The sequence below is a fragment of the Lithobates pipiens genome, unplaced genomic scaffold, assembly GCF_037356315.1.
Source record: "Lithobates pipiens isolate NorthernLeopardFrog02 unplaced genomic scaffold, aLitPip1_a1.2 Scaffold_17, whole genome shotgun sequence".
In the NCBI taxonomy this organism is placed as follows: Eukaryota; Metazoa; Chordata; class Amphibia; order Anura; family Ranidae; genus Lithobates; species Lithobates pipiens.
This window is the reverse complement of record NW_027507755.1, coordinates 5930263-5955274: the sequence shown is the minus strand read 5'-3', so window position 1 is coordinate 5955274 and position 25012 is coordinate 5930263. Positions and strand designations below refer to the sequence as shown.

Sequence of the window (25012 nt, the reverse complement as noted above, 5' to 3'; positions counted from 1 at the left end):
AAAGCAACGTACAGGTACATGCTTGTGCCCAGCCGTGTCATTCTGCCAACGTATATGTGCAGAAGGCGGTCCTTAAGTGGTTAAGATAAACGATGTATACTGCAGTCTGGAGGATAATCTAAATGTACCTAAAAGCAGTAAACAGTACTATTCTAAAGTTATGACAAACACCCCAAAACCGTACATACTAGCAAATGACATTCAGCTTAAAAGCGTTATGCATATTGTGCTTAAAAAATGGAATTACGTACCGGTAATGTCCTTTTCCAGGAGTCTTTCAGGACAGCCACCTTAGAGAGACACCGGCTCCTCCCCTCTGAGGAAACACCGCCTTCAATTTCATAATTTAAGCCTCCTCCTCCCTTCGTTCCTCAGTTCTTCCAGAGTACCTCCGGCCAAACTGGGGAGACACAAGAACACGTCAAACAAATAAACTTTTTAAGTCTTACCTGACGGTCTCATGTAATGAGTTCCCGATGATCTGCAACAATTTGGGTGGGAACCGGTGCTGTCCTGAAAGACTCCTGGAAAAGGACATTACCGGTACGTAATTCCATTTTTCCCCAATCGTCTTTCAGGACAGCCACCTTAGAGAGGATAAGCGAGTATATTACCTTAGGGTGGGACTACTGCCTGTAGCACCTTACGACCAAAGGCTTGGTCTTTGGCTGACAGAAGATCCAGTCTATAGTGTCTCACAAACGTAGAAAAACTGGACCACGTTGCAGCTCTACAGATCTGTTCCGGAGATGCACCAGCCCACTCTGCCTGAGAAGTTGCCACGGCCCTGGTTGAGTGTGCTCTAATGCCAGCTGGAGGATCTAATCCCCCTGCCACGTATGCCTGCCCAATGGCTAACCTTAACCATCTAGCTATGGTACGTCTAGAGGCTTTGGAACCCTTCCTGGCCCCTGAAAATAAAACAAAAAGTGAATCAGTCTTTCTGAACTGACTTGTGCAGTCTAAATAATAAAGAACACATCTTCTAACATCTAGTCTGTGAAACATGTGTTCCTGTTCTCTAACTGGATTTGAACAAAATGTAGGTAGCACAATCTCCTGCATCCTGTGGAAACTAGAGGCTACCTTAGGCAAAAAGGCCGGATCTATCTTCAAAACCAGACGATCCGGAAAAACCTGAAAAAAGGGAGCCCTGACAGAAAGGGCTTCGAGTTCACTTACTCTTCTTGCTGTAGTGATCGCCACCAAAAACACCGTTTTGAGAGTGATCAGCTTTAATGAGCAAGATTCTAACGGCTCAAAAGGTTCCCCTGTGAGAACCTGTAAAACTAAAGAAAGATCCCAAACTGGGAAGGGGGAGCTTGAAGCTGGCCTTTGCCTACCTAGGGCCCTGAAGAACCTTACGACCCAAGGATCTGACGCTAGATGTTTCTCTAAAAACACGCTCAAAGCGGAAACCTGAGCTTTTAGTGTTCCAAGCGCTAACCCCTTATCCGCCCCTGCCTGTAGGAACTCTAGAACGGCTACAGGGCTATGCACGTTGAAGGAACCCTCTGAACACCAGCTGTTAAACCGTTTCCATACCTTTAAGTAAATGGACTGGGTTTCCTTTTTCCTACAGTTTAGAAGAGTGGCTACCAACCGGTCTGAGAAGCCCTTGGCTTTCAGCAATTCTTCCTCAGAAGCCACGCTGCCAGGTTCCATCGTCCTACCTGAGGGCAGAACACCGGACCTTGAGACAGGAGATCCTCCTGCCCTGGGAGAATCCAGGGGGGTTCTACAGACAGGCCCTTCAGGATCGAGAACCACGGCCCCCTGGGCCAGTGAGGTGCAATTAGAATGAGGGTAGTGTTCTCCACTTGAAATTTCCTTAATACTGCTGGAATGAGCACTGGAGGGGGGAAAGCATAGCACCTGGAGAAACCCCAACTCTGTGCTAGTGTGTCCACCGCCAATGCCCCGTCCCCCCTGTTTATGGAGAAGAACGTTGCTACCTTCGCGTTTTCCCTTGCGGCAAAGAGATCTATTGCAGGAATCCCCCATCTCCGGGTGATCATTTCGAATATTTCCTGCTTGAGAACCCAATTGCCTTCTCTCAGAGTTCTCCTGCTGAGAAAATCTGCCACCTGATTTTGTTCTCCCTTCAAGTGGATTGCTGAAAGGGACAGGATATTTGCTTCGGCCCATCTGAGGATGGCTTCCGCTAGGGCCCATAAGGACTTGCTCCTGGTGCCCCCCTGTCTGTTGATGTAAGCTACCACCGAGGAGTTGTCCGACCTTACCCTTACGTGATTCCCCCGGAGCTCCTTCTGAAAGGTTATGAGAGCTAGATCTACTGCCCTCAGCTCCCTCCAATTCGAGGATCTCCTCGAGTCCCTCTTTTCCCAAATACCCTGTATTAATCGGGAGTCTAGGTGTGCCCCCCAACCTGAGCTGCTTGCATCGGTCGTGACCACCCTGGAGGTTGGCATGACCCACTCTAGACCTTGGGACAAATTTGCTCCCTTCCTCCACCACCAGAGGGACCTCTTTACCTGATCTGGAATCGAAACCAGAGAATCCAAAGATTCCTGGCTGTGATCCCAAACCTTCAGCACAAATAATTGTAGAAGGCGGTAATGTAACCCTGCCCACTGAACCGCTGGAAGAGCGGATGTCAGCAACCCTAGCGCTGACATGATCTTCCTTATGGAGATCTGGTGGTTGCCCTGAAGAAACAACAGAGCCCTGTCTATCTTTTGAATTTTTTCCAAAGGAAGAAAGACCCTTTGTACTGTTGAGTCCAACTCGTACCCTAGGAAAGTGACCCTCTGGGAAGAGATTAAGTTGGATTTCTCCAGGTTCAGGAGCCAACCCAGGCTTACTAACAGGTTTCTTGTGACCTGTAAATCCTGAATTAACTGTGCTGGGGAAGGGGCAAACAGAAGGAGATCGTCGAGATATGCGATCACCGAGATTCCCCTGAGACGCAGAAATGCCAGAACTTCTGCCATCACTTTGGTGAAGATTCGGGGGGAAGAGGATAGTCCGAAAGGAAGCGCTCTGAACTGAAGGTGTAGTACTTCCATTGGAGTTCTCACTGCCAGTCTGAGAAAACGCTGGTGGGACTCTGCGATTGGAATATGCAGGTATGCATCTTTCAGATCTATTGATGCCATGAAGCAGTTCGGAGGTAGGAGTGCTTTTACTGAGTAAACCGAATCCATCCGAAACCTTCTGTAGGTAACTGAGACATTCAGGGGCTTCAGGTTCAGGATGAGCCTGAACTTTCCCGAAGGCTTGCGAATCACGAAGACGTGAGAGTAGAAGCCTCTGCTTGTCTCTCCTACTGGAACCCGTACTACCACCTCCTGTTCTTCCAACTCCTGAAGAGAGGAAAGAAGGGCAGATGATTTTTCTGCGCATTTTGGCAGCTCGGTGACAAGGAACCTCAGAGGAGGGAGTTCCGAAAACTCCAAATGGTAACCTCCTCTGACGATCCCCAAGACAAACTGATTGGAGGAAATCATTTCCCACTGTGGGAGGAAGGCCCCCAATCTTCCTCCCACCGTGACCCTGTCACTGAGATTTTTTGGGCTGTTCAGGAGGGCGACAAATTGCTCCCCCGGGGCCCTTGCTTTTGAGTCCCCAACTTTTCTTCTGCTGAACCGTACGGGGTGGTACAACCCTTTTCTGGGGACGAGTCTTTCTTTTGGCTTGTTCCCCAAATTTCCTTTTAACAGGAAAGGCCTTTCTTTTGTCTGCTGTGCGATCTAGCACTGTTTCAAGACCTGGTCCAAACAGTAGATCTCCTGTAAAGGGGATTCCACAAAGTTTAAGTTTGGATGCATTGTCTCCAGGCCAGGTCTTCAGCCATAAGGCTCTCCTGGCAGAGTTGGTCAGGGCCAAGGACCTTGCCGACATTCTCACGGATTCCGCCGAAGCGTCCGCTATGTAGGCTATCCCTTTAAGAAGCATGGGAAAGGAGGATAGAATAGTCTCCTTTGCTGTCCCTGCTTCAATGTGTGCGCTAATCTGGGTGAGCCAATACTCCATGTTGCGGGCCACCACCGTGGTTGCCATGGCTGGCTTAAGATTTCCCTGTGATGAATCCCAGGCCTTCTTAAGAAGGTAATCCATCCTTCGATCCATAGGGTTAGAAAGTACCCCCATATCCTCAAAGGATAGATCAGTGTGTCTGGACACCTGGGAAAAAGCAGCGTCTAGTCTGGGAGATTTATTCCAGACGAGAGTCTCTTCCTCCGAAAAAGGAAACCTACGTCTTAATGCCCCAGAAAAGAAAGGTTTCCTTTCGGGATCCCGCCATTCCTTCTTGATGGTATCGATCAAGACGTTATGCACTGGGAACACCCGCTTCTTTTGTTCCCCCATGCCCTTGTACATCCGATCATGGAGTGACAATGTCTTAGTTTCTTCTTGAATGCCTAAAGTGGTATGAATCGCTCCCAAGAGCTCATCCACATCCTCCAGGGAAAGCTTATACCGCGAGATTCTGCTGGATTCCCCATCCAACACCTCGGCGTCAGACTCCCCCTGGGAGTCTGAAACGACACTGTCAATTTCCTCCTCAGCTTCCTCCCTGGGACCCTCTGAATTCTCTCCCCTTGCAGGAGGAACATCCACAGGGCTGGATGGTACACTCTGCTGCGCTGGTGTAGGAGTGCTCGGAGGCTGGGGCCACTGAAAACTGGAAAAAAAGTTTTGGAAGGACTGAAAGGTACCAGAGAGTTCCTTCATAGAAGCTACCAGATCTGCACCCTGCTCTACTGCCTGTTCCTTAAGTAAATCCTCAATACATTGTTTGCAAATAGCTTTAGACCAAGAGTCTCCCATAGACGTTCTACATGAAGGGCACTTCTTCTTAGAACCATGGGGGGACTTGCTCGTGGCTTTCTGAAAGACACAAAACACAGGAAGGGGCAGCATGAGCCTAAAAAACAGCAACACCAGCGCTACATAGAGGACCACCGGGAGTGCCCCCCCTGGATCAACCATCACCAGGATCCCAGACACACTACCCTTCCCCCCGACCACCAAGGAGGAACACCAGTGGAGCTACTGGATACAAGTAAGGGAACACCTCCCCAGGTTTCCTCTTACCTTCGAGTGGATGGTGCTGTTATCTCCAGGAGTTTTTGAAGCCTCTGCCTCGGACATTCTCCCGTTGAGGAAGCGTGGTACGAACGCGCCTCTAACAGCTACCTGTGCAACTGTGAAAAGAGAGGCTGCACCAGCCGAACGCTAGGTTCCCCTTCACGTGCCGCGTCCGGAACCGGAAGACGCGGATCGAACGAAGGGGTCCGCCCCCACCGGAACTGACGTCGCCCGCCTACCGGTCCGGCTTCCAGCTCCCAGCCGGCTGCGTACACAGGGGGACCCTGGACGCCTTCGTTCAGCACCCCACTGGGCGAAATGCAGGGATGAACCTCTCCAAAGACTTCCTGCTTTCCCCAAGCGAAGATTGGAGTGCGTGTAAAGGTCAGTCGAGTATTCAGCTTCCCCAGCCGACTGGACTGTTTGTTCCGTTGAAACACCCGCGGGTGAACGAACGGACGACCCCATAAACTTCCTGCTTTCCCCAAGCGAAGTTTAGGGTATATGGACAGTACGAACACTTCAGCTCCCCGCTGATAGGACTGTCCTGGACCGACCGATGAACGGTCGGATAGCCGAACGGGGCCAGGGCTCCGCTCGGATGGCTTCAGTTTCACCAACCGAATTTAGCCTTAAGGTTCCTTGGCGGTGTCTCCCCGCCGGAGGAAACACCATAACTGAGGAACGAAGGGAGGAGGAGGCTTAAATTATGAAATTGAAGGTGGTGTTTCCTCAGAGGGGAGGAGCCGGTGTCTCTCTAAGGTGGCTGTCCTAGTGTTATTACTCTGATGTGCACGATGACACCTCAAATATACAGCGCATTTGGTGTGTGTGTGTGTGTGCGTGTGCGTGTGCGTGTGCGTGTGTGTTATATTGATCTGATTGGAGCATACCTTTAAACGTAACTTTAACCTTTGATAACGAAATGCGAAAAAAATATCAGGTTAAGTGTTTTGAGTTTTTATAAAGCTTTTACTGACATGAAGTGAAACTGAACTAAGAGTTCTGTTCCTTGAGTAATTAACTTAAGGAACAGTCTGCGTCTATTTTTACTCCATGCTATGCAAGCTCTGCATACAATATTACTTATATTAATATCAAAAGTTGTTGGAATTTCATACTCCGTGATTTCAGTGAATGCTTTTTCATTCTTTTTACGTCCAGTTCTTTGCCTGGAGCCAAATGGCAATATAAATCTTTAGTTTTAGTCCTCCACACCGTTGGAGTAAATGGATTTCGGATGCAATGGGCTATTTTGTTAAAAGCTTGAAAATCTCTGCTTGTACTTTTCCATGTAGATTGCTTAGCACTTTATTAATAATTAAACAACAAGGGCGGAATGTAAGAGAACATTTCGAATCCCATGCAATGCCTCAGAGACCATACACAGACCGATTTTTGTTTCAGGTCTAGTCAGTTAGAGAAACAAAATTGACCAATATCTGTGTAGTAAGAAGGTCTGCATGTACAATGTAATTTGAGTGGACTGATTAAGTGGTCTCTTACACGTGAGGGTATGTTCTTACCAAGCTGTGCTCTCTGAAAAACCATCTGCATTGAGATCGCTTTTCGTAGTGCATGTGACGCCCGGTGAGCAGTTGTTGTATTGCTTTCTCACCGCCTGCTTTAAACCCCTAAAACCCACACTAGTGCGCCGCAACTGCATGCATTTCATGCGGTTGCAGGACCCTTGCAGAGCAGCCCCTTTCACCTGCACGAATCATGTTCGGCAGGTGCTACAAACCTGTGTAAACAAAGTAAATCTTGCATGAACACCCCTAACCACTGCCTCTGCAGCTAAAGGGGGTTGCAGTTGGAAGATGGGGGCAGAAAAAAAGCACAGCTCAACCCCCCCCCCCCCCCCAACAACTAGTGAATGAGTCCTAGATATTTTTTTCCAGCTTTTACTGGATCTGACAGATCTAAAAAAAAATCTGATGTAGCTTTACCAAAGTCCCCTTATAGCAAACATGTCAATGGGTGTTTTTTGGTCGAATGCAAACCTAGATGGTGCACGAGCTTAAGCACTGAAGGATTGGTGGACTGTCACGTTCTTTCTGAGCAGTTTGTTTGGAGCAGCTTTACTTTTCACCGCATGGATTGATTATATGATCACAGCTTTTTGGAATTTTTATTGCACTGATTTCTTGTATGGTCTTTGTACCATTCGCACATTTTGCACTTTTATGATTATTGCTGCTATTTGGACACTGTATCGCACTAATCATTTGTGTGGATTTCATGGACTACACTGCACTCTGTTTTTATATTTATATTTTTAATTGTTCATTATGCACTTTGAATTTTATTGTATTTATCACTTTTCATAGTCAATTTATTGTTTGCTGATTTGCACATTTTTTTTTCTGCATCAGGGTTATTGTTTTATTATTATTTTGGATTTTTGAGGAAGTGGGGTAGCGCTGCATATTTTTGTATATATTATTCAGTGTGGTGTGGAGATCACTTTTTATGCTGGCTGCTTCCCCTTAGTCATATTTTCTTACTAGCACTAGTGAGTTTCCTAGCATATTTATTTTATCATCATTTAGTCATACGGGTTGTGCGCACTAGTATTTTATTTTGTATTATCAACCCCCCCAACAACTAGTGAATGAGCCCTAGATGTTTTTTTCCAGCTTTTACTGGATCTGACAGATCTAAAAAAAAAATCTGATGTAGCTTTACCAAAGTCTTCTTATAGCAATGGGTGTTTTTTGGTCGAATGCAAACCTCTGACTCCTACCTTGCAGCCTTCAATCAGTATAGTATATTTGAGGGTAAACATTATTTTTTTGCGCTCTTTTAACCACTTTCAGACCGGACCATTTTGCTGGTAAATGACCAGAGGTCTTTTTACACTTTGGCACTGCGCTGCTTTAACTGGTAATTGCGCGGTCATGCAATGTTGTACCCAAACGAAATTTGCGTCCTTTTCTTCCCACAAATAGAGCTTTCTTTTAAAGGTATTTGACTGACTCTGCGATTTTTATTTTTTGTGATATAAACGTAAAAAGACCGCAAATTTTGAAAAAAAATGATATTTTCTACTTTTTGTTATTAGAAAAATCCAATAAACTCAATTTTAGTCATACATTTAGGCCAAAATGTATTCAGCCACATGTCTTTGGTAAAAAAAAAAGTCAATAACTGTATATTTATTGGTTTGCGCAAAAGTTGTCACATCTACAAACTAAGGTACGTTTTCTGGAATTTACGCAGCTTTTAGTTTACGACTGCCTATCTCATTTCTTGAGGTGCTAAAATGGCAGGGCAGTACAAAACCCCCCCAAATGACCCCATTTTGGAAAGTAGACCCCCTAAGGAAATTGATAAGTGGCATGTTGAGCCCATTGAATATTTTATTTTTTTGCCTCAAGCGATTGAATAATGACAAAAAAATTTTTTTTTTTTTTTTACACAAAGTTGTCATTAAATGATATATTGCTCACACATGCTATGGGCATATGTGAAATGACACCCCAAAATAAATTCTGCTGCTTCTCCTGAGTACGGGGATACCACATATGTGGGACTTTTTGGGAGCCTAGCCGCGTACGGGGCCCCGAAAACCAAGCACCGCCATCAGGCTTTCTAAGGGCGTAATTTTTTGATTTCACTTCTCACTACCTATTACAGTTTTGAAGGCCATAAAATGCCAAGATGGCACAAAACCCCCACAAATGACCCCATTTTAGAAAGTAGACACCCCAAGCTATTTGCTGAGAGGCATGTTGAGTCCATGGAATATTTTATATTTTGCCACAAGTTGCGGGAAAATTACAAACTTTTTTTTTTTTTTTTTTTACACAAAGTTGTCACTAAATGATATATTGCTCACGCATGCCATGGGCATATGTGAAATGACACCCCAAAATAAATTCTGCTGCTTCTCCTGAGTACGGGGATACCACATATGTGGGACTTTTTGGGAGCCTAGCCGCGTACGGGGCCCCGAAACCCAAGCACCGCCTTCAGGCTTTCTAAGGGCGTTACAGTTTTGAAGGCCATAAAATGCCAAGATGGCACAAACCCCTCCCAAATGACCTCATTTTGGAAAGTAGACACCCCTAAATTTACGGGTACACTAGTGAGACTAGGTAATAAATGGCGGGTGCCCTGAAACTATAAAAAAAATAACTAACCAACCAGCGTCACCTGTAACAGTTATATGGTGATCACTGGTGAAAGGGTTAACTAGGGGGCAATCAGGGGGCTTTATGCGGTAGTATATGGGGGTCCCTGGTGCTATAAAAAGCTGCGGCGAACCTAAATACCTACCTGCCTAACTAGCGTCACCTGTGACACTAATACAGCGATCAGAAAAACGATCGCTTATTAGGCTGGGTTCACACTGGAGCGATGCGGGAACGCCACGAATCCGCGGGGGGGTCCCGCATCGCATGCCTCCCGGCGGCAGTTCACACTGCCCTATGCGAACTGCTGGGAGTGTCAGTGAAATGTTAATGACACCCCCAGATCAGTTCGCATATCGCAGTGCGATCTGCAAACTCGGATCGCATGGTGTGAACACCCATGTGATCCGATTCTGCTGCGGACCAAAAAAAGGGTCCCGTGCGAATTTGCGGCGGGTGCGGCGAATGGCTGAACTCGAATCGCACAGAGATCGGATGTGATTTGCACTGCAGTGCGGTGCGAATCACATCCGTTCTCATAAACCGCTGCAATGTGAACCCAGCCTTAGTGACACTGGCGACGGGGGGTGATCACGGGGTTAAACCTTTATTGGGGGGGGTTAGGGGGGTACATTAGAACTAAAGGGGGCTAACCCTAACTGCCCTAACAGTTATTACAGTCACAAATGACACCAATGCAAAAAAAATAAATAAAATAAAATGCATTGGTGTCACTGTGACTGGGGGGGCAGGGGTAATTGGGGGGGTGATCGGGGGGTAAAGGGGGGGTGCGAGTGTGCCTGGCATGTTCTACTGTGTAGTGTAGTGCTTGTGCAACTCACCGATGCTCTCTCCTCGGTGCCGGAACGAAAAATACCGACACGGAGGAGAGATTACATCACTTCCTCTCCTGTGTTTACATTACAGGAGAGGAAGTGATGCAATGCTTCACTCCCATTCGTCAGGAGCGATCGCGAGGGGGTGGCCATGAATGAATGGCCGCCTCCTCATCACCGATCGCTCCTGCACGGATACCGATCGGGCCCCCGACCCGCGGGAAGGCAGGGACGTACATGTACGCCCATATGCCTGCCCGTGCCATGCTGTCGACGTACATCGTTGTGCGGCGGTCGGGAAGTGGTTAAACAGGAACCCCTTTAAGGTTTTTATTGCCGTTTGTCCCTCAGTACTATGGCCTGTGCTGGAAGAACCTTATTCCATTATCTCTTCTGACAGCAAGGAGAGCACAGCACTGCAGGCTCCTAGCTGTGAGACTGCATTGACACACACAGCTTCTGATATCCAATAATGATCGGGAACCACTTTGATGAGTTCTCGATCGTTAGACATACAGCTTTGTTGATAAACAGCGGAGAGAGGGACACTAATGCTGTGTACACACGATCAAACAGTCTGGTGAACTCGAGTGCGCCGGACAATCCCCCCTTGTGTCGGCTCCGGCTGACTTCTTTTACCCAAATGTCCAGCGGACTAAGAAAGTAGTTTTGCACCAAAATATGTCCGCCGGACTCGCAGTCCGGCAGACAATACAGCCGTGTGTGTGCCAGTCCGCCATACTTTTAAAATTAACTGACTTTTTCCGCACAGAGAAAAGTCTGTTCATTTTGAGCGTGGCTCCAGGTAGCCGGGACCAGCGAATGAGGCGTCCCTGGCCCCCGTCACCTGGTATGGAGTTAAAGGGGAAGCCCTACGCCGAAGAAACGGCGTGGGGATCCCCCCCTAGGTCCATATCAGACCCTTATCCGAGCACGCAACCCGGCTGGTCAGGAAAGGGGGTGGGGACGAGCGAGCGACCCCCCCCCCATCCTGAGCCATACCAGGCCGCGTGCCCTCAACATGGGGGTGCTTTGGGGAAGGGGGGGCCACGTGGCGACAGCAGTGATAGAAGACTTGGCCACCGCTTGTAAAAGACCTAGAAGAAGGCGCGGAGGCCCGGCAAGAAGAACCAAAGAGGGGGATAAGACCCCCGAAGTCGGAAGAAGAGAGCAGCGATGAAGAAGAAAGCCGGGCTCCTCTGCTAGTAAAAGAACTAGCAAAAGAGCAGAAAATAGCGGAGGAGTCCGGCGAGAAGACCCCCGAAGACAGAAGAAGACCCCCGGAGCTGTGCAATAAACTATTTTTAACCCTTGTGTGTTGTGTTTTTTTTACATTTTTTTCACAGGTGAATGGGTAGGGGTACATTGTACCCCATACTCATTCACATAAGGTGGGGGGCCGGGATCCAGGGGCACCTTATTATAGGGGGCTCACGGATTCCGATAAGCCCCCTGCCCGCAGACCCCGACAACCAACGGCCAGGGTTGATGGGGAGAGGCCCTTGTACTCATCAACATGGGGACAAGGTGCTTTGGGGTGGGGAGGCCGCTTGGATAATCTTCTGCTCAGTGGTAACCCCACTCTCTCCTGATCTCCTGCTTAGTAGTAATCCCCAGCTCTGCTTTCCCCCCCACTCAGTAGTGACCGCCAGCTCTGCTTACCCCACCCCAACTCAGTAGTGACCCCCAACTCTGCTGATCCTCTGGTTTGCCAATCTTCCTCTCTCTACCATACCCGCTCACATCCCACTATATTTCTTCCATGCTGTGCACCACATGTGGCATCTGCTAGCTTCTCCTGCCCTGGTCCCCAACTTTGTTGCTCAGTCCTCACTCTCCGGCCCCCACTCACCTTCCACTATAGCATTCCCAGGTTGCACACATTTGCCACCTGCTAGCTGTTCCACTACAGTCTGGACCATACTCACCTTCCTTCTGCTCAAAAGCTGCAGGTGCTATTAGCGAGCGTGGTCATAGAGGAGGCTTTGAAGCACCAAAAAAGCGACATGGGGTATCATTTTTGAAGCAAAGCAATTGCAATTTGTGAACATGACTGTAAGCCCACCATTTTAATTACTGACACGTGCTTTGATTGGCATTCTGAGTGTCCAGTGCCATATTTTGAAGCAAGTGTAAAAGAGTCTTAAATGTGCATAGAGGAAAAAATATGTTCTTGTTCTGTTGTCAGCCTACAATAATACATCTGATACCTAATACATTTGAATGGGGTATTTGATAAAACATTGTATATAAAATAATAAAAGCCTTATAGTCCACGCTGTTAAAAAATATTTTGACTGTGAAAATTGTTCAAATAAAAGGGAAAGCTGTGACAGTACCAATATGACAGCTACCATTGCTGACTTACTTAAAGGTACAGGCTCTTGGGCTGGAACTGGAGTTACAACGTTTCACTGGCTGTATACTTTATCCATCCCAGTGATTTAGGGAGACCAGGAGAATGATGGCCATTTTGGAGCCTGCAACTTGAAAAGTTTGGTTCACCTTTACCAAAATACTGCCTATGCAGTTAAGGGGCCCCTATAGAGAAAAACAAACTGTGCAGCTTTGAATACAGTTGAATAATGCCCTTGCTATTGGTGTAGGCCATGTATTTATCTCTTGAAGCCTGGCCAAAAATTTCCCAGAGATGGCATCATTCCATCCGGCCTTGTTGCTAGGATGTTGCTAAGGCACTAACAGCTGTAAGTGCTCACCCCCACCATCACAGGAGCGAGTTCTCAACCCTCCCGCACATGTGGTCAATCATCTGTGCAGAGAGTTCTCTCAGCTGGAAAAAAAAATCCAGGCAGCCTGCCAAGTTTTATCACAACAGGAGGTAATAATTAGTAACCAAGGAAAGAACTTTGGCATGTAAATGAGGTTGGTTTAACCATTTAAAGACCAAACCTTTTCTGACATTTGTTGCTTACAAAAAATCATTATTTTCTGCTAGAAAATTACTTGGAACCCCCAAACATGGTATATATATATTTTTTTTTACAGAGACCCTAGAGAATAAAATGGTGTTTGTTGCAATATTTTATGTCACACCATATTTGCACGTAAAAAATACACTTTAATTAATTTGAAAACAAAACAGTAAAGTTAGCCCAACAGTAAAGTTTTGGTATAATGTGAAAGACGATCTTTACACCGCAAGAATCGTGATCTTTACTCTAAGCAAATAAATTGTGATTCTCATTTTAGCAAAAATCGTGCAGCTCTATCTACACCCATAGCAAGCATTTTAAATTTGGTCAAACCTACAGTTTGTTCTCATCTACAGGCATAGGAAGTTCTTTACTAAGCGTACAACCCATCTAAAACATCAGCAGTAACAGCTACTATGTTTGTATAGTCATAGACTCCCCTAGAATTACATTGCAAAATAATACTTCCAGCACATTTGAATTATTTAAAAGCAATCTTATAGACTAGGATTCTTCTTTAAACATAAAAGTGATTTCATACAACATCCATAAACCTACTTCTTCTCTGCCTCTCCAGGGGAGAGCGAGGTGGCCACAGAACTTCCCGGTTGCGACACGTAGAAAAGCTGCTGTTCGTTCCTGGTCGGAGCAATCTTACACTCATGCTCATGGCCCCAAATAACCAGATCCAAAAACTCATCCAGAAATTGCTCGGGGATATAATTGGTGGCTCCGTGTTTACTCCTAAAGAACAAACAGCAAAAGAGGCTTAAACCAATACCAGAAAATAATGTTTATTGCCTTTGATAATTTCCTTGTCAAAACTTATAGAAGAACCTCGATTGAGGCACCTTTGTATAAAAATATGTTATACTTACCCTACACCACCTAAAACTGCAAACTCTCATTTTGCCTGCAGCTCCACAAATAAAAAAAGGTAATGGTTTATTCTGATTTGACAGGGTGGAGAGTATGACATCATCCCACCTCTGCACCTCATCCAATTAAAGAAAATTTTTGCATTCATTCAGAAAATGCTAAACAAACATTCACTGAATGAGCGGCCGATCTCCTGTGTTCAGAATGCAACAGGGCAGCAGCCACACGGCGTGTAACCCAGAAGCAAGTCGAGATTACTAGAGTAGCAGTGTCTACTCTAGTGGTTTCCAGCTTCCAGGTAAAGCAGCCTGGTAGGGTAAAATAAATGATTTATATACACACAGATATATATAGATATATATCCTAATATTACATAGATATATAGAAATAAAAGAAGGAAGTGCAGAGCTAAAAAACAGTAGGTGGTAGATGGAGCCCCTGAGGACGCGTGCAGGAAATGTGTTGGGTCGAGCTCTACAGACAAACGTCATGCCACTGGCTCTGTTTCTCAGAACAGCGGCCATTGGAGTAAGTTTTGGCATTTCTTTGTCTATTATCCACGTGGATTTATTTATATTACCTTTATGGATGTGCTGGAATACCAATAAAATACTACACTATATACCAATTTTCTGGCTCCAGGTGCTGAGCATTTCCTTAACAGGACAGATGTTTGGAAGGACTTTATATTGAGTGGAGCGGACACCACAGAGTCCTTGGTAAGGTGAATTATTACTACAGGTTAAGATCTGTTGGTCTTATGGTGAGTGTAATGTAGCGGAGGATGAGTGGACACATAACACACCTTTCCCCTTCTTCATACTGCACTGTGTGGTTGACAACTGGGAGAGGTAACTACCTTCTTGGGATTGCTAAATTTGGAACTATTCTAAGAACTACCTGTAGCACTTTTTGAACACTTTTAAGCCATCATATGTCTTTTTATTTGGATATTTATATATTTTTGTGCATAGATGCGGTATATATTTCCAGCACTTGTTTGACACACATGCCTTTTATACATAATATCTTTTATGAGGTATAATACATGTCTTTTAGCACTGCACTTCCTTCTTTGATTCATCGTTTGTTAGGGTGGTCACGTTTTTAATGCAAGCTGCTTTTTGTTTCTTTGTTTTTGAGCACTCACTGTTTCTTTTTTTTAAACTGGACCAATATAATTATTTATAAAATATCCATACTTGGAATTCTTAAATCTAGTTAGTTCTATTTCAATTTGAGGTGGAGGGTGCACATGGTTGGAAGATGTATTTAAATATAAAAAGTACTTTATTTTACAAAACAGGAGGATTATAAATTATTCTTTGAATTTGGAATATTAGCTATTTCCAGATGTATCGAGAATTAGCATTATGTTGATGTTTTTGATTATATTGAGGGTTTTTTTTCTGGTGGTGTGGTGATGGGATATTAAATTGGTATATATTAAGGCACTACAATTTTTAGAAGTAGTTTTGCACATTTGCATCATGAGGGTTTGACACAGGCTTATATGGCAGCTGGGAATTTATGCAAATATGGGTAATTGAACAAAGGGAGGCAGGAACTTTGTCAGGGCTGGGCTCAACCTTTCCTTCTCTGAGTTGACCACTCAGCTGTCGGCTAATTGCCAGCTCCCATCTCTCCACAGTTACTCAGTTGTTGATGATAGCCTGCTCGTCAGTCCTGCCTACTTAAGCCGTCCAGCCCAGAGGATCTCTGCCTTCACTTTGGACAACATCGCAGAGACTATCTCCTGCGTTCCTGTTTAAAGACTTGCTTTGCTTATATCCCTACTGGCTCCAGATCCTGCTTGCTCTGTTCCACTACATTGATCCCCGACTTTCTGGCTTGGCTGACTAGCTGTTCCGGTTACCGAACTTTGGCTATGTTTTTGACTACGTTTGTTGTATTTACTTATATTATTAAACAAGTGTGATTTAACTGTACTTCTGTCTCAGTCTGATTTCATGGTTTCTGACAAACTTTTTATTTTGTTAAATTGTTTAGGACCACCTTGGAATGTCCACTTTCAAAAACTTTTGGAGTTATTCGTAATGTCCTGGCATTATTTATTTGACACATTTTATACTAGAGGGTAAAGGCCTGTACACATGATCAGAAAATCATACAAAAAATACCGCTTTCCAAGTAACCGTACAATAATCTGATAGTTAAAACACAGCTTTTGAGAGACGTTCACAAGGGTTTATCCGATCGGACAAAAACGATGAATGATTTTCGTTAAGTCAGTACAGTTGTCGTGAGGTTGAAAATACAATACAAATATACTACAACACATGACATCAATTCCGAATTTTTATTCCATACAAGAATTTTCTTAACTTTAGTAAACTTCTTTTTCGATATGAGACTAGCATGCAAAAAAAAAAAAAAAAAACGGACAGTCATTTGTCTGAAAATCTCATTGTGTGTAACAGGCATAAGGGAAACTTTCTATTTGCAAAGTTTCAAATAAAAGCTCAGTGATGAATAAATGTCACCAAAATTCATTTGGGTACAGTGTTGCATGATTATAATAAGGTAGTTATTCCTGCACTGCCACTATTGGGTAACGGATTGAGGAACTGCTGCATTCACCGGGATGGATCAAACCATATCCAATTAATTGTAACAAGAGGGTGAGTTGGTGACGCGCTGTTCTAATTTAGAATACTGATTAAAAGAGGTTAAATCCCTATCTTCCTGGCTCATAGGCGGGATGGTATAGAGCAAGAAAGTATATAATCCCTTATCAATGTTATAGAGATGTCTAAAATATTTTTGGGTCTACTGGTAAGTTATACATCTATTCACATGTGGAATGAAAATACAGTTGTGTAAAGTGCCGGCTGGATAACGAAATGGTAATGTAAGAACAAAAAAATAAAAAAAACACAGAGAATATAAAATAAAAATAAAATTGAAGTGAAAAAACGGTAAACGCACTAGAGGTGTCTTCACCTAGACTACAAGCGTGGATAATAGGGCTTCTTAAGGAAACTGTACGCTGAGTATGATCGTGATCCAGAAATAGGACTAATACAGTCAAGAAAATGTAAAAGTAAACGCACTACAGAGTCAACTGTGGCTTAAGTTATATAAGTAAACTAGATAATGTAAACAAGATATAAAGTGTGGACACATCCAACACCATCACTTTTAGACCTGCAAAGGTCAGTGCGAACAAAAAAGTGCCAAGTGCTTGAAGGAATAAATATAAATAAATGACAGTAGCAAAAAGTATAAAATTAGTTTAAAATTAGTGTTCAATCAAGTGACTACACTCAATAAATAAACGTGACTTCATAAGTAGTAGCATTCAAAAAAAACAAAATATTTTCATATAAAATCAACTAATAAAATATAGTGTAAAAAATAATAATAAATAACCCTACAGAGCCTTTTCATCAAATGCATAAAATATAGCTCGTGAGTGCAAACAGTACAATTAGAAAAGTGATGAGTGCAGTATATATATATAAATGAGATTGCAAAGAAATATTGCAAAAAAAAATTTCAAACAGTATATCCAGTTGCCGACCGCCGCACGCCGATGTACGTCGGTAGAATGGCACGGGCAGGCATAAGGACATACATGTACGTCCCTTGCCTCCCGCGGGTCGGGGGCCCGATCGGGCCCCCGCCCGGTGCCTGCGGCGGTCGGTTTTCGTCCGGGAGCGATCCGGGACGAGGGGGCGGCCATTCATTCATGGCCACCCCCTCGCGATCGCTCCCGACGAATAGAAATCCCTGGTGACATCACTTCCTCTCCTGTAATGTTAACACAGGAGAGGAAGTGATGTATTCTCTCCTCCGTGTCGGTATTTTTCGTTCCGACACGGAGGAGAGCGGATCAGTGAGTTGCACCAACACTCTACACACACAGTAGAACATGCCAGGCACACTCACACCCCCCCTTTACCCCCCGATCACCCCCGCCCCCCAGTCACAGTGACACCAATGTCATTTTTTTTTTTGCATTGGTGTCATTTGTGACTGTAATAACTGTTAGGGCAGTTAGAGTTAGCCCCCTTTAGTTCTAATGTACCCCCCTAACCCCCCCAATAAAGGTTTAACCCCGTGATCACCCCCCCTCGCCAGTGTCACTAAGGCTGGGTTCACATTGCAGCGGTTTATGAGAACGAATGTGATTCGCACCGCACTGCAGTGCAAATCACATCCGATCTCTGTGCGATTCGAGTTCAGCCATTCGCCGCACCCGCCGCACCCGCCGCACCCGCCGCAAATTCGCACGGGACCCTTTTTTTGGCCCGCAGCAGAATCGGATCGCATGGGTGTTCACACCATGCGATCCGAGTTTGCAGATCGCACTGCGATATGCGAACTGATCTGGGGGTGTCAGTAACATTTCACTGACACTCCCAGCAGTTCGCATAGGGCAGTGTGAACTGCCGCCGGGAGGCATGCGATGCGGGAACCCGCCGCGGATTCGCGGCGTTTCCGCATCGCTCCAGTGTGAACCCAGCCTAATAAGCGATCATTTTTCTGATCGCCGTATTAGTGTCACAGGTGACGCTAGTTAGGCAGGTAGGTATTTAGGTTCGCCGCAGCTTTTTATAGCGCCAGGGACCCCCATATACTACCGCATAAAGCCCCCTAATTGCCCCCTAGTTAACCCTTTCACCAGTGATCACCATATAACTGTTACAGGTGACGCTGGTTGGTTAGTTATTTTTTTATAGTTTCAGGGCACCCGCCATTTATTACCTAATAAAGGTTTAACCCCCTGATCACCCGGCGGGTGTCATTTGTGACTAATAACTGTTAGGGCAGTTAGGGTTAGCCCCCTTTAGTTCTAAGGTACCCCCCTAACCCCCCCAATAAAGGTTTAACCCCGTGATCACCCCCCGTCGCCAGTGTCACTAAGGCTGGGTTCACATTGCAGCGGTTTATGAGAACGGATGTGATTCGCACCGCACTGCAGTGCAAATCACATCCGATCTCTGTGCGATTCGAGTTCAGCCATTCGCCGCACCCGCCACACCTGCCGCAAATTCGCACGGGACCCTTTTTTTGGCCCGCAGCAGAATCGGATCGCATGGGTGTTCACACCATGCGATCCGAGTTTGCAGATCGCACTGCGATATGCGAACTGATCTGGGGGTGTCAGTAACATTTCACTGACACTCCCAGCAGTTCGCATAGGGCAGTGTGAACTGCCGCCGGGAGGCATGCGATGCGGGAACCCGCCGCGCATTCGTGGCGTTCCCGCATCGCTCCAGTGTGAACCCAGCCTAATAAGCGATCGTTTTTCTGATCGCTGTATTAGTGTCACAGGTGACGCTAGTTAGGCAGGTAGGTATTTAGGTTCGCTGCAGCTTTTTATAGCGCCAGGGACCCCCATATACTACCGCATAAAGCCCCCTAATTGCCCCCTAGTTAACCCTTTCACCAGTGATCACCATATAACTGTTACAGGTGACGCTGGTTGGTTAGTTATTTTTTATAGTTTCAGGGCACCCGCCATTTATTACCTAGTCTCACTAGTGTACCCCTAAATTTAGGGGTGTCTACTTTCCAAAATGGGGTCATTTGGGGGGGGTTTGTGCCATCTTGGCATTTTATGGCCTTCAAAACTGTAACGCCCTTAGAAAGCCTGAAGGCGGTGCTTGGTTTTCGGGGCCCCGTACGCGGCTAGGCTCCCAAAAAGTCCCACATATGTGGTATCCCCGTACTCAGGAGAAGCAGCAGAATTTATTTTGGGGTGTCATTTCACATATGCCCATGGCATGCGTGAGCAATATATCATTTAGTGACAACTTTGTGAAAAAAAAAAAAAAAAAAAAAAAGTTTGTCATTTTCCCGCAACTTGTGGCAAAATATAAAATATTCCATGGACTCAACATGCCTCTCAGCAAATAGCTTGGGGTGTCTACTTTCTAAAATGGGGTCATTTGTGGGGGTTTTGTGCCATCTTGGCATTTTATGGCCTTCAAAACTGTAATAGGTAGTGAGAAGTGAACTCAAAAATTTACGCCCTTAGAAAGCCTGAAGGCGGTGCTTGGTTTTCGGGGCCCCGTACGCGGCTAGGCTCCCAAAAAGTCCCACATATGTGGTATCCCCGTACTCAGGAGAAGCAGCAGAATTTATTTTGGGGTGTCATTTCACATACGCCCATAGCATGTGTGAGCAATATATCATTTAGTGACAACTTTGTGTAAAAAAAAAAAAAAATTTTTTTTTTGTCATTATTCAATCGCTTGAGGCAAAAAAATAAAATATTCAATGGGCTCAACATGCCTCTTATCAGTTTCCTTGGGGTGTCTACTTTCCAAAATGGGGTCATTTGGGGGGGTTTTGTACTGCCCTGCCATTTTAGCACCTCAAGAAATGAGATAGGCAGTCGTAAACTAAAAGCTGCGTAAATTCCAGAAAACGTACCTTAGTTTGTAGATGTGACAACTTTTGCGCAAACCAATAAATATACAATTATTGACTTTTTTTTTACCAAAGACATGTGGCTGAATACATTTTGGCCTAAATGTATGACTAAAATTGAGTTTATTGGATTTTTCTAATAACAAAAAGTAGAAAATATTTTTTTTCAAAATTTGCGGTCTTTTTACGTTTATATCGCAAAAAATAAAAATCGCAGAGGCAATCAAATACCATCAAAAGAAAGCTCTATTTGTGGGAAGAAAAGGACGCAAATTTTGTTTGGGTACAACATTGCATGACCGCGCAATTACCAGTTAAAGCAGCGCAGTGCCAAAGTGTAAAAAGACCTCTGGTCATTTACCAGCAAAATGGTCCGGTCTGAAAGTGGATATATAAAAACAAAAAAACACGCAAAAGTGCATATTTTCAAATTATGATGTACAATAAATATACGTCCTGCAGGGCTTATATCATATGTGCGTTAAACCACAGACAGATCACTTGAGCGTTGTGTCCGTTTAACTACTTTCTGACCGCCGGCAGTCAAATGACAGCCAGGCGGCGCACCTATTGTGGCGAGAGGCCGTCATATGATGGCCTCCCATTTAAACAGGGAATGCGCGCCCGAGTATCTGTCCCAGCCCATCAGAGTACCCGAGTACCTGTCACGGCACATCAGAGTACCCGAGTACCTGTCACGGCACATCAGAGTACCCGAGTACCTGTCACGGTCCATCAGAGTACCCGAGTACCTGTCACAGCCCATCAAAGTACCCGAGTACCTGTCACAGCAAATCAAAGTACCCGAGTAGCTGTCACAGCCCATCAAAGTACTCGAGTACCTGTCACGGTTCATCCGAGTACCCGGGTACCTGTCACAGCCAATCAGAGTACCCGAGTACCTGTCACAGCCCATCTGAGTATCCGAGTACCTGTCCCCGTCCATCTGAGTACCCGAGTACCTGTCACAGTTCATCCGAGTACCTGAGTACCTGTCACAGCCCATCAGAGTACCCGAGTACCTGTCGCAGCCCATCTGAGTACCCGAGTACCTGTCCCCGTCCATCTGAGTACCCGAGTACCTGTCACAGTTCATCTGAGTACCTGAGTACCTGTCCCAGTCCATCTGAGTACCTGTCACAGTTCATCTGAGTACCTGAGTACCTGTCACAGTTCATCTGAGTACCTAAGTACCCGTCACCGCCCTTCAGAGTACCCAAATACCAGTGACCAAGCCATCAGAGTACCTGTCACCAGGCCATCAGAGTACCCGAGTACCTGAAACCAGCCCATCAGAGTACCCGAGTACCTGTCACAGCCCATCTGAGTGCCCGAGTACCTGTCACAGTTCATCTGAGTACCTGAGTACCTGTCCCAGTTCATCTTAGTACCCGTCACAGTTCATCTGAGTACCCGAGTACCTGTCACAGTCCATATGAGTACCCAAATACCAGTGACCAAGCCATCAGAGTACCCGAGTACCTGTCACCAGGCCATCAGAGTACCCGAGTACCTGTCACCAGGCCATCAGAGTACCGGAGTACCTGCCACCAGGCCATCAGAGTACGCAAGTACCTGTCACCAGGCCATCAGAGTACCCGAGTACCTGTCACCAGGCCATCAGAGTACCCGAGTACCTGTCACCAGGCCATCAGAGTACCCGAGTATCTATCTCCAGCCCATCAGAGTACCCGAGTACCTATTTGCAGCCCATGTCTCATAGAATATACGTTGAGGTGTTTGCTTTCCAAAATGGGGTCATTTTGTGGGTAATTTCACTGTCCTGGTGGTCCAGGACCTTCAAAAGTGTGATGGGTAGGAATGAAATGAGATGTGTCATTTATGCTCCTAGAACGCCTGAACGTACTACTTCAATGTTCGGCCTCTCTATGTGGCCAGGCTGTGTAAAAATCCTACACATGTGGTATCGCCATACCCGGGAGGAGTAGCAGAATGTGTTTTGGGGTGTCATTTTTGCTATATACATGCTATGTGTTAGAAATATCTTATAAATTGACAATTTTGTGTAAAAAAAAAATGTCTTTTAATTTTTTTCCACATATTCCAAAAACTTCTGGAAAAAAATTAACCGTTCAAAAGACTCATTATGCCTCACAGATTATACGTTGGGGTGTTTGCTTTCCAAAATGGGGTCATTTTATGGGAAATTCCATTGCCCTGGTACTCCAGGGCCTTCAAAAGTGTAATAGGTGGTTGAGAAATTAGAATTTGCTCGTAGAACGTCTGAAGGTACTACATCAATGTTGGTGCTATGTATGTGGCCAGACTGTGTAAAAGTCTCACACATGTGGTATCGCCGTACTCGGGAAGAGTAGCAGAATGTATTTTGGGGTGTAATTTGTTGTATGCATATGCTGTGTGTGAGAAATAACTTGATAATATGACAATTTTGTAAAAAATAAAAATAAAAATAAAAATCTTCCTTTTGCAAAGAATTGTAGGAAAAAAATGGCAACTTAAAAAAACTCACCATGCTACTTAATACCTTGGAATGTCTACTTTGTAAAAGGGGTCATTTGTACTTTCCTGACTTGTCAAGAAATGAGATACACCTGATGTACTGAAGGCCATGTTCAGTGATTGGCACCATAGTTTGAAGACTCTATAACTTTCACAAAGACCAAATAATATACACGAATGTGGGTTATTTTTACCAAAGATATGCAGCAGTATAAATTTTGGCCAAAATGTATGAAGAAAAATTACTAATTAGCAAAAATTTATGACAGAAACAAAGAAAAAGGCATTTTTTTCACAAAATTTACGTTTTATTTTATTTATAGCATAAAAAATAAAAACCCCACTAGTGATTAAATACCACTAAAAGAAAGCTCTATTTGTGTGGAAAAAAGGACGCAAGTTTCATATGGATACAGTGTTGCATGACTGAGTAATTGTCATTCAAACTGTGAGAGCGCTGAAAGCTGGTCTGGTCAGGAAGGGGGTGTAAGTGCACTGTATTGAGGTGGTTAAGCAAAATAATTCAAAACAGTGAGTGAAAGGGAAGGTGGGAGGGATTTTTATATATATATATATATATCTATATATATATATATATATATATATATAGTCTCTTTAAAAAGTGCTCATGTTTTTTTCTTCTGACTATAGGTGTCTAGGCAATCCAATTGAATCACCACTTCCCAGTGTTCTTTTCTTCGTGACCATACACTCAGGTGGGCAATGGCCCCTTACCTTAGGAGAGAAGCGCTTATAACTGGAGGTCTCTTTAAGGTTCTTCCCACCAAGTTAGAAAACTTCTCCTTTTAGAGTTTAGATTCAAAACTTCTCCACCTAGGTTTCAGCTGGTGGGGCTTCTGGTGTGGAATTCTCTGTGGCACTGATATGGTTCTCGGTTTTGGTTTTGTTAGGTTGAACGCTTTCACTTCCGGTACTTTTGATGATTTCACTGGAGTAGAACCGGTTACTGACTTACTTTCAAAGCCATCTATTAAATTCAGCACTTCAGGCTGCCAGCGTATCGATCACTGTCGCCTGCTGATAAACGATCTATTTCTGATTGGAACCCCTGAACAATTATCCTGCACTCCTGGAGCGGTTTTCAGGTTGGAGCAATGCCTTCTGGGTAATGAGGTCCTGAGCACGGCCGGCCTCTCTTCAACCTAATGATGGAACTGGTAGGACGGAACTAACTTTCCCATTAACTTTCACTCCAGGAGTGCAGGATAATTGTTCAGGGGTTCCAATCAGAAATAAATCGTTTATCAACAGGCGACAGTGAAGTGCTGGATTTTTTTTTATTTTTTTTTTGAAAATGTTTTATTTGGTTTTACAAATAAAAGGTTACAAAAGATAACTGTACAGAATAAAAGTATACAGATACAACCACTTATGTAGTGAGTAGAAAAGAACCAATGGCAGTATAGCCCCAGGGTCGGGGCAAACAGACCCGAGTGGGTCTCAATAGCCTATATAATCCGAATACACCAGAGATTAGAGGTCGACCGATATGGGTTTTTCTCTGGCCGATGCCGATGCCGATATTTAGAAATCATGGCGGCCGATAGCCGATATATGATGCCGATTTTTTTGGGCCGATATGTTAGGCCGATTTTATTTTATTTATTTATTTTTAATCCCCCTTGATCTAACACACCTTTCCCACTGGGGCGTTTTTTAAGGCGCTTTTGGGCTAAAAATAGCGCCTGTAAAGTGCCTGCAAAATGGCTCCCCTGCAGTCTGTGTGAAAGACCGAGTGCTTTCACACTGAGGCGATGCGCTGGCAGGACCTTAAAAAAAAAAAAGTCCTGCAAGCAGCACGTTTGGAGTGGTGTATACCGCTCCTCCACCACTCCTGCCCATTGATATGAATGGGCACCACTGCCGAAGCGCATGCAATGCGATTTGGCAACGGTGCTTCATGGGCGCATTTAACCTCTTCCTTGGCCGCTAGCTGGGTTATATGTGCCCCACTAGCAGCCAAATAGCACCGCTAAAATGATGGTAAAGAGCCGCTAAAACTTGCGTTTTACCATCAACGCCTGCCCGCTCCAGTGTGAAAGCAGTCTTCATAAGTGATACAGAAAATGTCTTACACTTAAAGCGGAGGTCCACCCTAAAATCGACCTTCCGCTCATCGGAACCATCCCCCCCCTCCGGCGCCACAATTGGCACCTTTCAGGGGGGAGGGGGGTGCAGTTACCTGGATAATCCAGGTAACTGCACCCACTTCCGGGCTAGCTCTCTGCGGAAAGGGGCGTACATTACGCCCCTTTCCGCAAGTGCCCGC

At 45.0% G+C, this 25012-nt stretch overlaps 1 protein-coding gene across 2 annotated transcripts in view; it reads right to left on the bottom strand.

Moving 5' to 3' along the window:
• Positions 1 to 25012, bottom strand: part of MRE11 (MRE11 double strand break repair nuclease) — a 594456-nt gene that overhangs the window by 428063 nt on the left and 141381 nt on the right. For both annotated transcript variants that reach the window (XM_077484966.1, XM_077484967.1), the window contains exon 8: positions 13519 to 13704. In XM_077484966.1, the coding sequence (XP_077341092.1) occupies positions 13519 to 13704 (186 nt within the window). The remainder of the gene's footprint in view (positions 1 to 13518; positions 13705 to 25012) is intronic.